A 14,621-nucleotide genomic window follows, 5' to 3' on the forward strand; every position below is an offset into this window, starting at 1 on the left:
CCTGTAGTCCCAGCTACTCGGGAGGCTGAGGCAGGAGAATGGCGTAAACCCGGGAGGCGGAGCTTGCAGTGAGCTGAGATCCGGCCACTGCACTCCAGCCTGGGAGACAGAGTGAGACTCCGTCTCAAAAAAAAATAAAAATAAAAAATAAAGCACCTAATGCTGTACTTTTCCCATCCAGGGGAGGCAGGAGAGGATTGAGGAGGCAAATCCCTGAGCCCAGAAGACTCCAGTCAGAAAACAAGATGGTCCCCATGGGTAGTGGCCAGTCCCTCTGGCCTTTCAGAACAGTGGCTTTGGCCTTGTCCACTTAGGTGACAGGCTCTGCTGCTGGTAGCTGCTTAAGAGCACAAAGTGAACCAGTGAGAAGGTTAAATGGAGGAGAAAGCAAAGTTTTTACACAAGACAAAAAAAAGTACCCCAACAAGGACAGGAAACAAGCTAAATGACATAGGCACAAACAACTGGACAAACCCTGAACGTGGGGCCTTAAGACTGGCAAGTAGCCTGGTCTCGAAGAAGCCAGTATCAGGCCCAGGCGCAGTGGCTCATGCCCATTAATTCTAACACTTCGGGAGGCCAGGGTGAGAGGATCGCTTGAGGCCAGGAATTCAGGAACAACCTAGGCAGCATACCCATCTTTACAAAAAATAAAAATAGATTTATTGGAAGGCCATGTTGAAAAAAAAAAAGAAAAAAATTAGCTGGAAGTGGTGGTGCAGGCCTGTGGTCCCAGCTACTCTGGAGACTGAGTTGGGAGGACTGTTTGCGTCTATGAGTTGGAGGCTGCAGTGAGCTATGACTGTTGACTGCACTCCAACCAGGGCAACTGACACCTTGTCTCTTTAAAAAAAAAAAAAAAAAAAAAAAAAGGCAAAGAAACCTAATCTTGAAATGCAATTAATGAATTTTAATGGGAGTCTAGCTGGTGCGGGAGGGGGATTAGAAAAAGCTATCAAATGCATTCTGAGGACAATTTAGAGAAATTTGCATATGGGTTGATATTAGGGAATTATTAATTGGGTGGTAACAGTATGGTGGTTATATTAGAGAATGTCCTTTTTTTTTTTTTTTTTTTTTTTTGAGACAGGTTCTCATTCTATTGCCCAGGTTGGAGTGCAGTGGCGCTATGTCAGCTCACTGCAACCTCTGCCTCCTGGGTTTAAGTGATTCTCGTGTCTCAGCCTCCTGGGTAGCTGGGACTATAGGCACGAGCCACCACACCCAGTTAATTTTTTTTGTATTTTTAGTAGAGACAGGGTTTCGCCATGTTGACCAGGCTGGTCTCGAACTCCTGACCTCAGGTGATCCACCCACCTCCCTCCCAAAGTGCTGGGATTCCAGGTGTGAGCCACTGCGCCTGGCCGAGAATGTCCTCTTTATAAGGAGAAATACGAACGTTGGGAGTAAAATGCCAACAGCGACTTACTTTCAAGGTTCCACGACACACAGAGGAATGTACCTGCCATATCAAGGAGTGGGTCTGTAGCCAATCACTGTAATGTTCTTTTCAATTTTTGTGTTTGGGATTTGAGCGCCCCAATACCACCTACCTACCTACCCTTTACATGGAATTAAATATTCTAATTCAAGATGTCTGTTTTGGGACCACCACATTTCAACTATTCATATTTAAAATCACAAGGCCGGCTGGGCGCGGTGGCTCACGCCTGTAATCCCAGCACTTTGGAAGGCCGAGGCGGGTGGATCACAAGGTCAGGAGATCGAGACCACGGTGAAACCCCGTCTCTACTAAAAAAATACAAAAATTAGCCGGGCGTGGTGGCGGGCGCCTGTAGTCCCAGCTACTGAGGAGGCTGAGGCAGGAGAATGGCATGAACCCGGGAGGCGGGGCTTGCAGTGAGCCGAGATCGCGCCACTGCACTCCAGCCTGGGCGACAGAGCAAGACTCCGTCTCAATTAAAAAAAAAAAAAAAAAAAAAAAACACAAGGCCAGAGTCACATCAGTGCTCAAAGGCAGCAAAAATCCTATTTCAAGCTCAACTATTTTAGAAGAATGGACGGCAGTAGTTACCTCTAGGAANAAAAAAAAAAAAAAAAAAAAAAAACCACAAGGCCAGAGTCACATCAGTGCTCAAAGGCAGCAAAAATCCTATTTCAAGCTCAACTATTTTAGAAGAATGGACGGCAGTAGTTACCTCTAGGAATGGCAATGAATGGGTGATCGGGTAATGGGCATGCTGGGAGAGTTTCTGATAAACCAGGGGTCTGCTAACTACTGGCCAGAGAGTAAATATGTCACGCTTCGTGGACTGCATATGGCCGCCTCACACTTTTGTATTTTGTAACGTGTGTGCACTGCCAGTTCAAAAAATAAAAACCAGCTGGGTGCAGTGGCCCATGTCTGTAATCCCAGCACTTTGGGAGGCTGAGATGGGAAGATTGCTTGAGGCCAGGAGTTCAAGACCAGCCTGGGCAGTATAGCAAGACCACAACTCTACAAAAAAATCAAAAAATTAGCCAGGTGTGTGTGGTGGTGGTGCACACCTATAAGTCCCAGCGACTCAGAAGGCTGACATAGGAGGATCATTTGAGCCCAGGAGGTAGAAGCTGCAGTGAGTTGTGATCATGCCACTGCACTCCAGCCTGTGCAAGAGCGAGATTCTGTCTCTCCAAACAAATAAAAAAGAAAAAAAAAAGCCCAAGTCATAGTGTTCCTCAAAGTAATTCCTACAGCCTTTCCTCTCCAATACTCTGGATAACAGAGTGCCACGTGAGTACCTTACATAACCTGAGATGTCTTTTTTTTTTTTTTTTTTTTGAGACGGAATCTCGCTCTGTCTCCCAGGCTGGAGTGCAGTGGCCGGATCTCAGCTCACTGCAAACTCCGCCTCCCGGGTTTACGCCATTCTCCTGCCTCAGCCTCCCGAGTAGCTGGGACTACAGGCACCCGCCACCTCGCCCGGCTAGTGTTTTTTATTTTTTAGTAGAGATGGGGTTTCACCGGGTTAGCCAGGATGGTCTCGATCTCCTGACCTCGTGATCCGCCCGTCTCGGCCTCCCAAAGTGCTGGGATTACAGGCTTGAGCCACCGCACCTGGCCAAGATATCTTGACTCATTGTCTTGCCAGTGTGATCCAGCCACTCTCGCCCTAACTCCTCACTGACCACAGCTCTGTGTGGTTAATGAGAGGTAGAGCTTGTGGCCATTCCGATTCAACCACATGTATCCACATCAGAGTTGGAAAATTCAAACCAGTGGGCTAATTAGCAAGCTGGTATGCCACATGTTAATGTTCTGATTAGGCTGGTGACCACTTATTGTCAACTCCTGGAACAGGATTACCCAGCTAGCGCTCAGAAGGTTGTTTCTCCAAGCTGGCTTTGGGAACTGTGCACCCAGGAGGGAGGTGCCATTCTTAGTCACTCAAATCACCCAGTGAATCAACATGCAGTTTCAGCTGACCAGAGCGGAGGCCAATGCATGTGGTCAACACACATAAATAGAGTGGAGGAAAACTGCTTTCATGCTTTGCTGTACTATAAGGTCCCACTGAATTATCTCATTTATGGCCTCTCCACTCTACCCCTGACCTGAAGTTCTTGGAATGGAGACCTCTGATGTTTCACACTGTTATTTTTAATCACCTTACAGACAAAGTATCAGTTTTTGTTTGTTTTTGAGATGGAGTCTTGCTCTGTTGCCCAGGGCTGGAGTGCAGTGGCACGATCTCGGTTCACTACAATCGATCTCCGGGTTCATGCGATTCTCCTGCCTCAGCCTCCCAAGTAGCTGGGATAAAAGACCCGTGCCACCATGCCCGGCTAAGTTTTAAATTTTTAGTAGAGACAGGGTTTCACCATGTTAGCCAGGCTGGTCTTGAACTCCTGGGCTCAAGCAGTCCGCCCACCTCAGCCTCCCCAAGTTCACAGGCGTGAGCCACCGCACCCACCTAATGAGAACTTTCTTAACCTTACTCTGCTTCTGCCATTCAACTTCAACTGTTTAGGTTCACCCCTTTCCAACTACTCATTTGTGTGATACTGTATTTTTTTCAAATACTTCAAGTGAAACAACGTATCAAAACAGGCCAGGTGCAGTGGCTCATATCTGTACTCCTAGTGCCCTGGGAGGCTGAGGCAGGATCACGTGAGCCTAGGAGTTTGAGGCTTCAGTGAGCTATGATAGAACTGCTGCCCTCTAGCCTGTGAGGCAGAGCGAGACCCAGCGGGACCCTGTCTTAAGAAAACACTTACCACAAGAGACTGGACACCTAAGCAGAGTACATGTCTTAGCTCCCAAGAGATCTGCAAAACAGTAAAACAAAGCTACTCTTGCACCTGTAATGGGACATGATGCCGAAGGAACAAGGATGAAATAGTGGCAATTTTCAGGGGATCTACCTTCCTTCTTCTTCAGTGACCGTTAGAGCAAGCTTGACTGTTCCGATCTTGTCCATATCTGTGCCAAAAGTTTGTCAAAAATTTCGTTTTGTTTTGCTCTCGGTAACTGCCACACTAAAAGTGCTTGGTCAGCCATGTGCCATGGCTTATGCCTGTAATCCCAGCACTTTGGGAGGCCGAGGTGGGCAGATCACCTGAGGTCAGAAGTTCAAGACCAGCCTGACCAACATGGAGAAACCCCGTCTCTCCTAAAAAATACAAAATTAGCCGGGCGTGGTGGCGCATGCCTCTAATCCCAGCTACTTGGGAGGCTGAGGCAGAATTGCTTGAACCCAGGAGGTGGAGGCTGCGGTGAGCCAAGATGGCGCCATTGCACTCCAGCCTGGGCAACAAGAGTACAACTCCATCTCAAAATAAATAAATACAAAATAAAATAAAATAAAAAATAAAAAATAAAATAAAATAAAAGTGCTTGGTCAATGTGTGCTGAAGAGTTGGTTGCTGCCGCTCAGCCTAGTTTCTTATGGTCTCCTAGCAGTGTGAAAGCAGGTTGGCCTGAGCAGGCCAAACTCCGGTAGGCAGATGTGGGTTATCAGTGAGTTACCCACGGGACCTCAGGTACAGCTGTCACTCCTAATTTCACAGCCATACACTTGCAGTGTCACCCAGTTCTGGGTGACAAATGAGCCAACACAAGTGAGTTCATTGGGTATATGCCAAAAGCCTATATTGCCAGTGTGTTATCATTCCTGAAATGTGAATTGATGTCTCAGAAAATTAAGAAGCTTGGCCGGGTGCAGTGGCTCACACCTTTAATCTCAGCACTTTGGGAGGCCAAGGCAGGCGGATCACTTGAGGTCAGGAGTTTGAGACCAGCCTGGCCAACACAGTGAAACCCGGTCTCTACTAAAAATACAAAAATTAGCTGGGCATGGTGGTGGGGTCCTGTAATCCCAGCTACTCAGAGGGCTGAGACACAAGAATAGCTTGAACCTGGAGCTTGAGCCTGGTGGAGTGAGCTGAGATCGTGCCACTGCACTCCAGCCTGGATGACAGTGAGATTGTCACACCCAAAAAAAAAATTAAAAGCTATGATCCAGTTATTTAAACCTACAACCACACCCACACCCACACCCACTCAGGCTAAGAAGTCTGAATAATTTGCCTAGGAATCAAAAGGGGCCATAATTCTGGGAGGATCACCTGAGCCCAAGAGTTCGAGCCCAACCTAGGCAATATGGCCAGACCCTGTCTGTTTTTTGTTTTGTTTTGTTGTTTAAAAAAAAGGCAGAGTTGGGGGGTGCCATCAAACTCAGGTCTGTATTTCTCCCCAGTGGTACCCCAGAAAGGCCCTCAGAGATCCAGTTGAACAGGCTCATTTAATGTGAGAAAAATGGAGGCCCAAAAGATGCAATGGATTGGTTTTGTTTTGTTTTTTTTTAACAGAGATAGGGTATCAATATGTTGTCTAGGCTGGTCTCAAACTCCTGGCCTCAAGTGATCCTCCCCCCTCGACCTCCCAAAGTGCTGGATTACAGGTGTGAGCCACTGCTCCCACCCTAAAAGGTGCAATTTTGTTTTTTTTTTTTTTTTTGAGACGGAGTCTCACTCTGTCTCTAGGCTCGAAGGCAGTGGTGCAATCTTGGCTCACTGCAACTTCCACTTCTTGGGCTCAAGCGATTCTCCTGCCACTGCGCCCGGCCTGGTGCCATGGTTTTTTAAGTCCCCAAACCCAAATCTGATTACTGGTTGGAGGCGCTTTCCAGTATATACTGTCTTTTCCCTTTTTCCCGCCAACCCAACTTCATTCGTTGGGCTGGGGAGGGAAGAGAACACCAACATCGGATCCAACCTTCAAAAGCAAAGGACAGCCGAACTGACACAATGAAGCTAAGGAACACTGGCGTCAGATCTGTAAGTTTATTTGCTCAATGTACGACAGCTACATAATGACTCACATTCATGATATTCCATCACTGAGGAAACTGCTAAAGATGGTCCGTGTGTGAAATAATTCCCTAGAGAAACACGGAGCTGGAAAAATAATCACTGATTAGACCTTAAAAATAGTTCACCGCATAACATGACAAAAAGCACAAAGGCTCATTCAGAGAACATATTCGTTGTTCTCCGACACTGTAATAGTTATAATTTCACCATGACAAACACCAGACATTAAGATTAAGCTAACACTGGTGTTTCTTTTGCTCCCCCCCTTTTTAAAAACAAAATATATAACTGCATGTCACTATAGCAACATCCAAAACAGATCAATTTGTTACAATCACTATTTGGTAGAGCAAACTTTACCCCCAAAAGGAAAAATTAAATTAAAAAAAAAAAGAAAAAAAAAAAACCTTTAAAAAATTTGAAGACTTAATTTTTTTGTCATAGGAATACATAACACCTACAGTATAAGTTAATCAATTTCAAGCTACTGTATAGAAATACAACACTAGCATGCACAATATTGTATCAATAGAGTAATGGAGGAGTAATCATTTCACTGGAGAGACAGTATCATAGGCAAGTGCATTTCTTTAAAAATAAAGAAAAGAAAAACCATTCAAAGCTGCTTAAATATCAAGTCTCCCATTCCCTCTCCGTTTTTAGCCCTCAGGTGTGATTTTTATCTTGCATTATTCTAAAAAGCAGCCAGAGCCAAAGCTGAAATTTAAAGGAAAAATAGGTTTTGTAATTCCAGTAAATCATTTCCAAATGCTACAAGGAAAAACGCAACACTGCTCACTGGACATGAAGATAAATTAGGGAAAGCCCCACCAACCCCACCCCCCACTCCGTTTTCCTCCCATGGCAATGACTTTAGGCGCCTGTAAGAGGCACAAAAGCAGCAAAGCTTCTTCTACTACTTCTTCTGGTAGGCTTCAGTTAACTGGGACTTTTGCTCTAGCGTGAGGAGGGGGCCTTCTAAGGAAAGTCATGCTGGGTAAACTGTGCAATGTTACAGAGCACATTGAGTCTGTGGTCATCATGGTTCTTCTATCTTCACTGTCACCTGTATCCTGTTACACATACTCAGCTCCTAATTGTAAGCTCAATTTTGGTATTAGCAAAAGCAACTGTCAGTTTTTCCTCAATTACTCACACTTTTTCTTGCCTAAATAAAATAAAAAAAGAAAACAAGTGTGGTGTCATCACACATCTCGGGAGTTCCTCTTGTCACTGACTTTACTTTAAAAAAAAAAAAAAAAAAAAAAAGAATGCACATGCGGGCCACGTTCACAGATAGACAGATTCACCCAAAATGAGAATGAGGGCCTTAAGGCTGCTGAAAACAAATGGGTGGAAATAGCAATGTTGTTTCCGTCAATTCTAAATGTGCACTGGCTGCGCAAGACAAGCCAATCTCCAATTTCTATGCTTTTTTCATTAAAAAGAAAAACTATCTCGAGGGGAAAAAGTTCTGGTCAAATAGTTCAGTGTTTGTTATCGGGTAACAGTTTTTTATCTTCCTACAACAATTACTTGGGGAAGGAGTGTCTTCGGGGAGGAAAAACCGAAACACTGACAAGGCTCCCGAAATTGGACAGAATGGTTAAGGATATAGAGCTCTTCCTTTTGGGTTTTTCTACCAGTAGGCTTCTAGCACCTGAATTTTCACACACTGCACCACAGACCTTCTCCAAACGCCTCTCCAACCCCATAGCTTCTCCACCCAGCTGCGTCCGCCGGCACGAGGCGCAGTGGGAAACGCCCCAGTGCAGAGTGGGCGACGGCAGTGTGATCCCTGAGGAGGGAGCTGCGGCAGCTTCGGAAGCGGGATGTTCTCTGAAAATACCAACACGATCCATGACATACAGACCTGAATTTTCTCTATTTTTGTGGCGTTTCACGTTTCTCTCAAGAGGATTAATAATTTTGGTGGTGGATTTACGTTAAGAGGAAAGAAGGACCGAAAAAAAAAAAAAAATCCCACAGCCACCTGCCGAGCACCTATGAACCAAAACCTGAAGTCACTTTCATTCTCCTCATCTAGCCTAGGAGACCAATCAACAGCAAAACCAACCTGGATAAGGCTGAATAAGGATGTTAAAGCCCAAACAACTAGCAAAGGAAAAGTACACAATTGATGGCTTGGTGTTACATATGGCTGTAATGTAGAAATACTGTAAACTGCAATTTAGTGTTAATACTGTCAACTAATCAGAGACTTCGGAAAACTGGCAAGGCCTAAACCGTAAGGACGAATGAGACCTCAGGTTCTAAGTCTGTCAGTCTGGGATTTACACTGTTCCATGTCTGTAGGCTACACCCTGGAAAACATGCAGAGCCAAGACAGATGAGATAGAAAGTACCCAAAACGAGACACGAGAGCGTATGTACATAAAAATCCTTACTGGAACCACAGAACTTACTGAATGAGGGCCATTCCTCTTTAAGTTTTCTTTTCATCTGAAAACCCTATTACCTAGCAATAAGTTAAATTAGAGACAGACAGCTCCACTTGCATGAATCTACAGAACAGTCCAGACGCCAGTGTGAGGCTGCTATTCCAATACCAGCACAGCTAGCCTGACTTTCCACTAGTGGTATTTTGGCAAAAATGTCAAAGAGGCGATCAAAGACAGGACAGGTCGTGGGTTTCTCCCTGGGAAGGTCATCCCTCCCTTTCCCTCCCCCACCCGACCCCCAACTCATGGGAAAAAAATAAAGACTGCAGTAGTAGCATCCGCGTGCGCTGCCAGTCCCCCTGGGGCCTTAATTGTTGCCTTCGCCGCCGTCGTCGTCCTGCTGGTCGCTCGTCCAGAGCGTGAGGTTATCGCGGAGGAGCTGCATGATGAGCGTGGAGTCCTTGTAGGAGTCCTCGTTGAGGGTGTCGAGCTCGGCGATGGCGTCGTCGAACGCGGTCTTGGCCAAGTGGCACGCTTGCTCCGGGGCGTTCTGGATCTCGTAGTAGAAGACGGAGTAGTTAAGAGCCAGACCTAATCGGATGGGGTGGGTGGGTTGCATGTGCTCTTTGCTGATCTCGTGGGCTTCGCTGTAGGCCTTCTCAGAGGACTCCACCACCGTCGCCCTTTTCTCTCCAGTGGCCACTTCGGCCAGGTAGCGGTAGTAGTCCCCTTTCATCTTCAGGTAGAACACTTTGCTCTCGTACTGGGTCTCGCTGCAATTCTTGATCAGGTAGTTATCCAGCAGGCTCAGCACATCCTGGCACACCGCCTCCAACTCCTTCTCTATCTTCTCCCGGTACGCACGGACCATCTCTATCTTCTTCTCGTTGCCGTCCGCAGATGTCTTCTGCTCAATGCTACTGATGACCCTCCAGGAAGAGCGGCGTGCCCCCACAACGTTCTTGTAGGCCACAGAGAGAAGGTTTCGTTCCTCATTCGACAGTGGCTCATTCAGCTCTGTCACCTGTCAGGAGGAAAGAACAGAGTTGTTATGGTACAGAAGGTGTCCACTAGGTTAACTGTATCTTTGAGACACTAGAACAGAGCTCTGTTGAGTAACATGATGAACAGAAGGAAATTACGTTGCGTGGGCTGGGGGAAGGGGGCTGGAGGCGGAGCACACACAAGGCAGGGAAAAGTGCGGCTGGATCAATGGATCAATGGTGTCTGAACCCCGGCTTCCTCCCCAGAAAAGGACGCAGGCTTATCACGTGTGTTCCACAAAACATTGTCAAGTCTAGGCCTTAGATGAGAGACTGTGAGTACAGATGGTCTAACTCCGCAGTTTTTTAGGAAAACAGACTGACAAATTCCTCCTAATCCTGCCCTGTCTAGTAAACTTCAGTCCCATCCCTTCTGGATGAGAAAATACTGAGTCAACTTCAAGCTGACTTCTGAGAAACATGGAGGCCTTTCTGATCATACTCACGTGAATTCTAAACCTCAGTGAGTCCAAATAAGGGGCCTGGGATTGAGTCTGATCGCTGTGATACTTTAGCAACCCAGGGAACATGTATTTGTGGCAGTGGGAATGTCTGACTGAATACAACTTTACAACGAGCAATACAAAAGAAAGAGGCAAGCGCAGCGCCTCTGAGCTGAGCTGGGCAACAGGAATCAATGCTTCTCCCAAGATGACCATTTCTCAAGGCTCCTGCCCTCATCACCCCCAAAGTTAATCACCTTCAGAAAACTAAAGTGGCATCTTCAACCAATGTTGTATATTTTTATGACTACAAATAACTGCTTATAATAAAAAAATTCAGCCAATAATACTAAATTTATTTACCTGGTTTCTATAGTATCAGAGTCATACACTATTGCATTATTTGTCAAACATATGAAATACATTATTACTATTATTATTGTATTTGAGACAGGGTCTCATTCTATCACCCAGCCTGGAGTGCAGCGACAGGATCACAGCTCACTGCAGCCTCAACCTCCCCAGGCTCAGATGATTCTCCCACCTCTGCCTACCCAGGAGCTGGGACTACCAGCATATGCCAACTGGCTGGGGATGGGGCAAAGAGAGGAGAGAAGAAAAGTGGTCACTCCCTGTCCCCTGTGTAGATCAACCACAGCATCTGCATAACATTATATGACATACAGAGATGACAGACAGGTAGGGAGCTAGAATCCAAAAAGATCTACTAAACCAAGCTTATCCAACCTGCGGCCCACGGGCTGTATGCAGCCCAGGATGGCTTTGAGTGCAGCCCAAGACAAATTTGTAAACTTTCTTAAAACATTGTGATTTTCTTTTTGCAATTTTTTTTTTAAGCTCATCAACTCTCATTAGTGTTAGTGTATTTTATGTGTGGCCCAAGGGAATGTGGCCCAGGGAAACCAAAAGACTGGACACCCCTGTACTAAACTCCTGGAGCATGGAGGAACTGAACTACCAGACTTTTTTTCTATGTTTGAATCATTATGTTCAGTGTATTGGCACATTCCTGTAATCCCAGCGCTTTGAGACACCAGGTGGGGAGGACTGCTTGAGGCCAGGAGTTCAAGACCGGCCTGGCCAACATAACAAGGCTCCATCTCAAAAAACTTTTTGTTTAAATTATAAATGGGGGGTATGCTTGGCAAAACCGGTTACAGTCACTACTTCAAGCAGCATCTACTCAGAGATAATTTAAATCAAAACATAAACCAAATAAATCATCTTATTAGTTTATGGCAGGCGGTTCATCTTCTGAATGAACTCATCAGCCAGTGCTGTATGCACCAATATTCTCCAATATTGTTTTAAAGTCAACCTTTTCCTAGACATTACTGATGCTCTGTTTAACGCTGGAGAACAACGTTACTCCTACCAGCCGTGCCCTCGGTGAACCAGACTCAAAAGAGGGGAAGAATAGGGGGTTGGCACTACTTGAGTTCAGAGCAGAAGGAACCAGGAAAGAGATGCTTTGCTCCACCACCTCCTGTGCCCTGGCCTTCTGCAAACACTCCTGCATGAATAAACATAGGCAGCTCGTGTCTCATTGTGCACTGACTATCTGTCATCTAGCAGACCGCTGTCAGTCATGCTGAATTCTGATGTGTCCACAAATAACTGCAAGATTTTCCCACTTTCATCATTTGCTAAGCAATCATGGGGACAAGCCGCTTCATTTCTCTGGGCTTTGGTTTTCTTATCTGCAAAACGGGGATTTCTGTCCTCTTTCATAAGGTAATATACAGGTATATCAGACAAATAAGAAAGTCTTTCTTTTTTCTTTTTCTTTTCGAGACATGGTCTTACTCTGTTTCCCAGGCTGAAGTGCAGAGGCATGATCACAGCTCACTGTAGCCTCAAACTACTGGGCTCAAGCAACCCTCCCACCTCAATCTCCAGAGTAGCTGAGACTACAGGTGTGAGCCACCATGCATGGCTGATTTTTTTTTTTTTTTTTTTTTTTGAGACAGAGTTTCAAAAAGACCTGGTCTCACTCTGTCACCCAGGCTGGAGTGCAATGGCACCATCTCGGCTCACTGCAACCCCACCCAGAGTTCAAGCGATTCTCCTGCCTCAGCCTCCCGAGTAGCTGGGATTACAGGTGTGTGCCACCATGCCTAGCTAATTTTTGTGTTTTTCTGTAGAGACAAGGTCCTGCTTGTTGGCCAGGTTGCTCTTAAACTCCTGGCCTCAAGTGATCCACCCACCTTGGCCCCCCAAAGTGTTAGCATTACAGGTGTGAGCCACTGCATCCAGCCATTTTAAAATTTTTAGTAGAGACAAGGTCTCACTATGTTGCCCAGGCTGGTCTCGAAACCCTTAGTTCAAGTGATCCTCCCACCTTGGCCGCTCAGAGTGCTGGGATTACGGGTGACAGCCATTGTGCCCAGCAAAGTCTTCTTGAAAAAGTAAAATGCTACAGAAATGTGAGGAATTACTTTTAAGAATACCCTGAATAATTTTCCTTCTGGTTCTCACTACAGGGGATGTCTACATTTCTTAACGATCTTCCTGTTATCGAGTGTCTCTTCTCCGTTTCATCCTCTTCTCTATTTTAAGCGGAAACTGCCTTAGCTGCCTCACATCCCTTCCTTTCCATAAACCCTAGTTCCATAGAGCCTGAAAAAAAAACTGCCCAGACTTGGCTTTGGAAGGAGCTGAGCCCTCGGGTGCTGCTGCCACCGGTCTCTGGCATACTTTCCTGAGTGTGTGGATGCCGAAGACAAACCGTCCCGCAGCGCAGGCCTCATGACTGCCTCCAGTGCAAGGGGAGGCCAGCGTGCCGAAGGCCACAGAGATCAAGTTCTGGCCTTTCCCCTAAATCATGCTGTCCTTATTTCAAGGGCCAGGAGCTATTTAAAGCGCAAATTACCTCACCAGTCCTGGGGGGGCTCCTCCTGCCGCAAATGAAGTCTCCCTGCAGAGCCCAGAGTGGCAATCTGTAAAGTCTGTCAAATGAAGTCTCCCTGCAGAGCCCAGAGTGGCAATCTGTAAAGTCTGTCTAGCTGTCCCCAGACAAATTGGAACAAGGAGATTACGAAATGCCAGTATCACCTTTGGATGCAGTAGCTTGACCACATTTGGAACACGCCCAGATGTTCTCTGCCAGTGAAAAACTAAGTTAGAGGGGAAACCCTTCAGCTCTAAAAAGTCTAAAGAATGGCTGTTCTGAATACCTTAAACTAGAATTTTAAAAAATCCTTTATCCTTTAGATCAAAATTACTTGCATGAGAATTAATCTGTTATTTTTAAATTAAAATAAGAGATCCCCACCATACTAGTTTTAAAGGTCAAAAGACAACCTCTTAAAATAACAGAAGTTATTTTAATAGTGTCTAAAAAGATTTAATCAATACAGAATGACAGAATGACTATTCAAATGTGGGACGATACAGGATCCGTATCATTTGGGAAGGGAGGTAACATTTTTCAAAACAGTCATTAAATTTGTTGTTGTTTAAACAGAGACAGGGTCTCACTCTGTTGCCCTGGCTGGAGTATAGTGGTGCAATCATGGCTCACTGCACCCATGCCACAAACTCCTGTCCCTCAGCCTCCAGAGAAGCTGGGACTACAGGCATCTACCACCACGCCAGCGAATTTTTTATTTTTTTTGCAGGGGCCAGGGTCACCGTATGTTGTCCAGGCTGGTCTTGAACTCCTGAGCACAAGTGATCCTCCAGCCTTGGCCTCCCAAAGTTCTGGGATTACAAACGTGAGCCATCCTGCCTAACCTTCTTCTTCTTTAAAAAATAAAAAAATTAAAAAAATAAAAAAAGAAAGAAATAGGGTCTCACTCTGTTGCCGAGGCTGGAGAGAAATGGTGTGATAACAGCTCATTGCAGCCTCAACTTCTTGGGCTCAGGTGATCCTCCCACCTCTGCCTCCCACCACGCCCTGGTTAATAAATTGTTTCTACGAATGGGACACTTGTAAACATGGTCTCCAAAATTTACTGTCATGGCTGTTGGAAAATGTAGGTTTCGGTTTTTATTCCCCAGAGTTGTATGTTCTGCTTAAAAACAAAATTAAAATTTCTGCCTTCTCTACTACTACAAGCTCAAGTTCAAATTTCTTTTGGTGACTTAAAAGATGTTAAAGATAGCTGTAGGTAAAATGGTTAGAAAAATCTATGTTATTCTCACCAACAGTTTAAAAAGTAGAACTCCCCAAATCCCAGCTGCTAAGGAATCAGATATTAATTAGTGTCAACTATTTTCCCCTAAGAGTTGATGATGAGAGAAACCTTTTCTACCTAAGATTAGCAACTCTTGAAATTCTTGGAAAGCTGCTTAGATGACTTTCTGACCTTAAGTCATGGAGCATCAGGTCATTCACAATTTCCTTATCTAACAAGAACCTTACATTGTAATGGTAGGGACCAGGCACAGCCGCT

General features: G+C 45.5%; 1 protein-coding gene across 1 annotated transcript in view; it reads right to left on the reverse strand.

The window, feature by feature from the left end:
• Nucleotides 1-6,263: 6,263 nt before the first annotated feature.
• Nucleotides 6,264-14,621, reverse strand: part of YWHAG (tyrosine 3-monooxygenase/tryptophan 5-monooxygenase activation protein gamma) — a 31,249-nt gene continuing 22,891 nt past the window's right edge. The window contains exon 2 of the mRNA XM_025378851.1: nt 6,264-9,741. Within this exon, the coding sequence (XP_025234636.1) occupies nt 9,085-9,741 (657 nt within the window). The 3' untranslated portion in view covers nt 6,264-9,084. The remainder of the gene's footprint in view (nt 9,742-14,621) is intronic.

This window comes from Theropithecus gelada, chromosome 3 (genome assembly GCF_003255815.1).
Source record: "Theropithecus gelada isolate Dixy chromosome 3, Tgel_1.0, whole genome shotgun sequence".
Classification (NCBI taxonomy): Eukaryota; Metazoa; Chordata; class Mammalia; order Primates; family Cercopithecidae; genus Theropithecus; species Theropithecus gelada.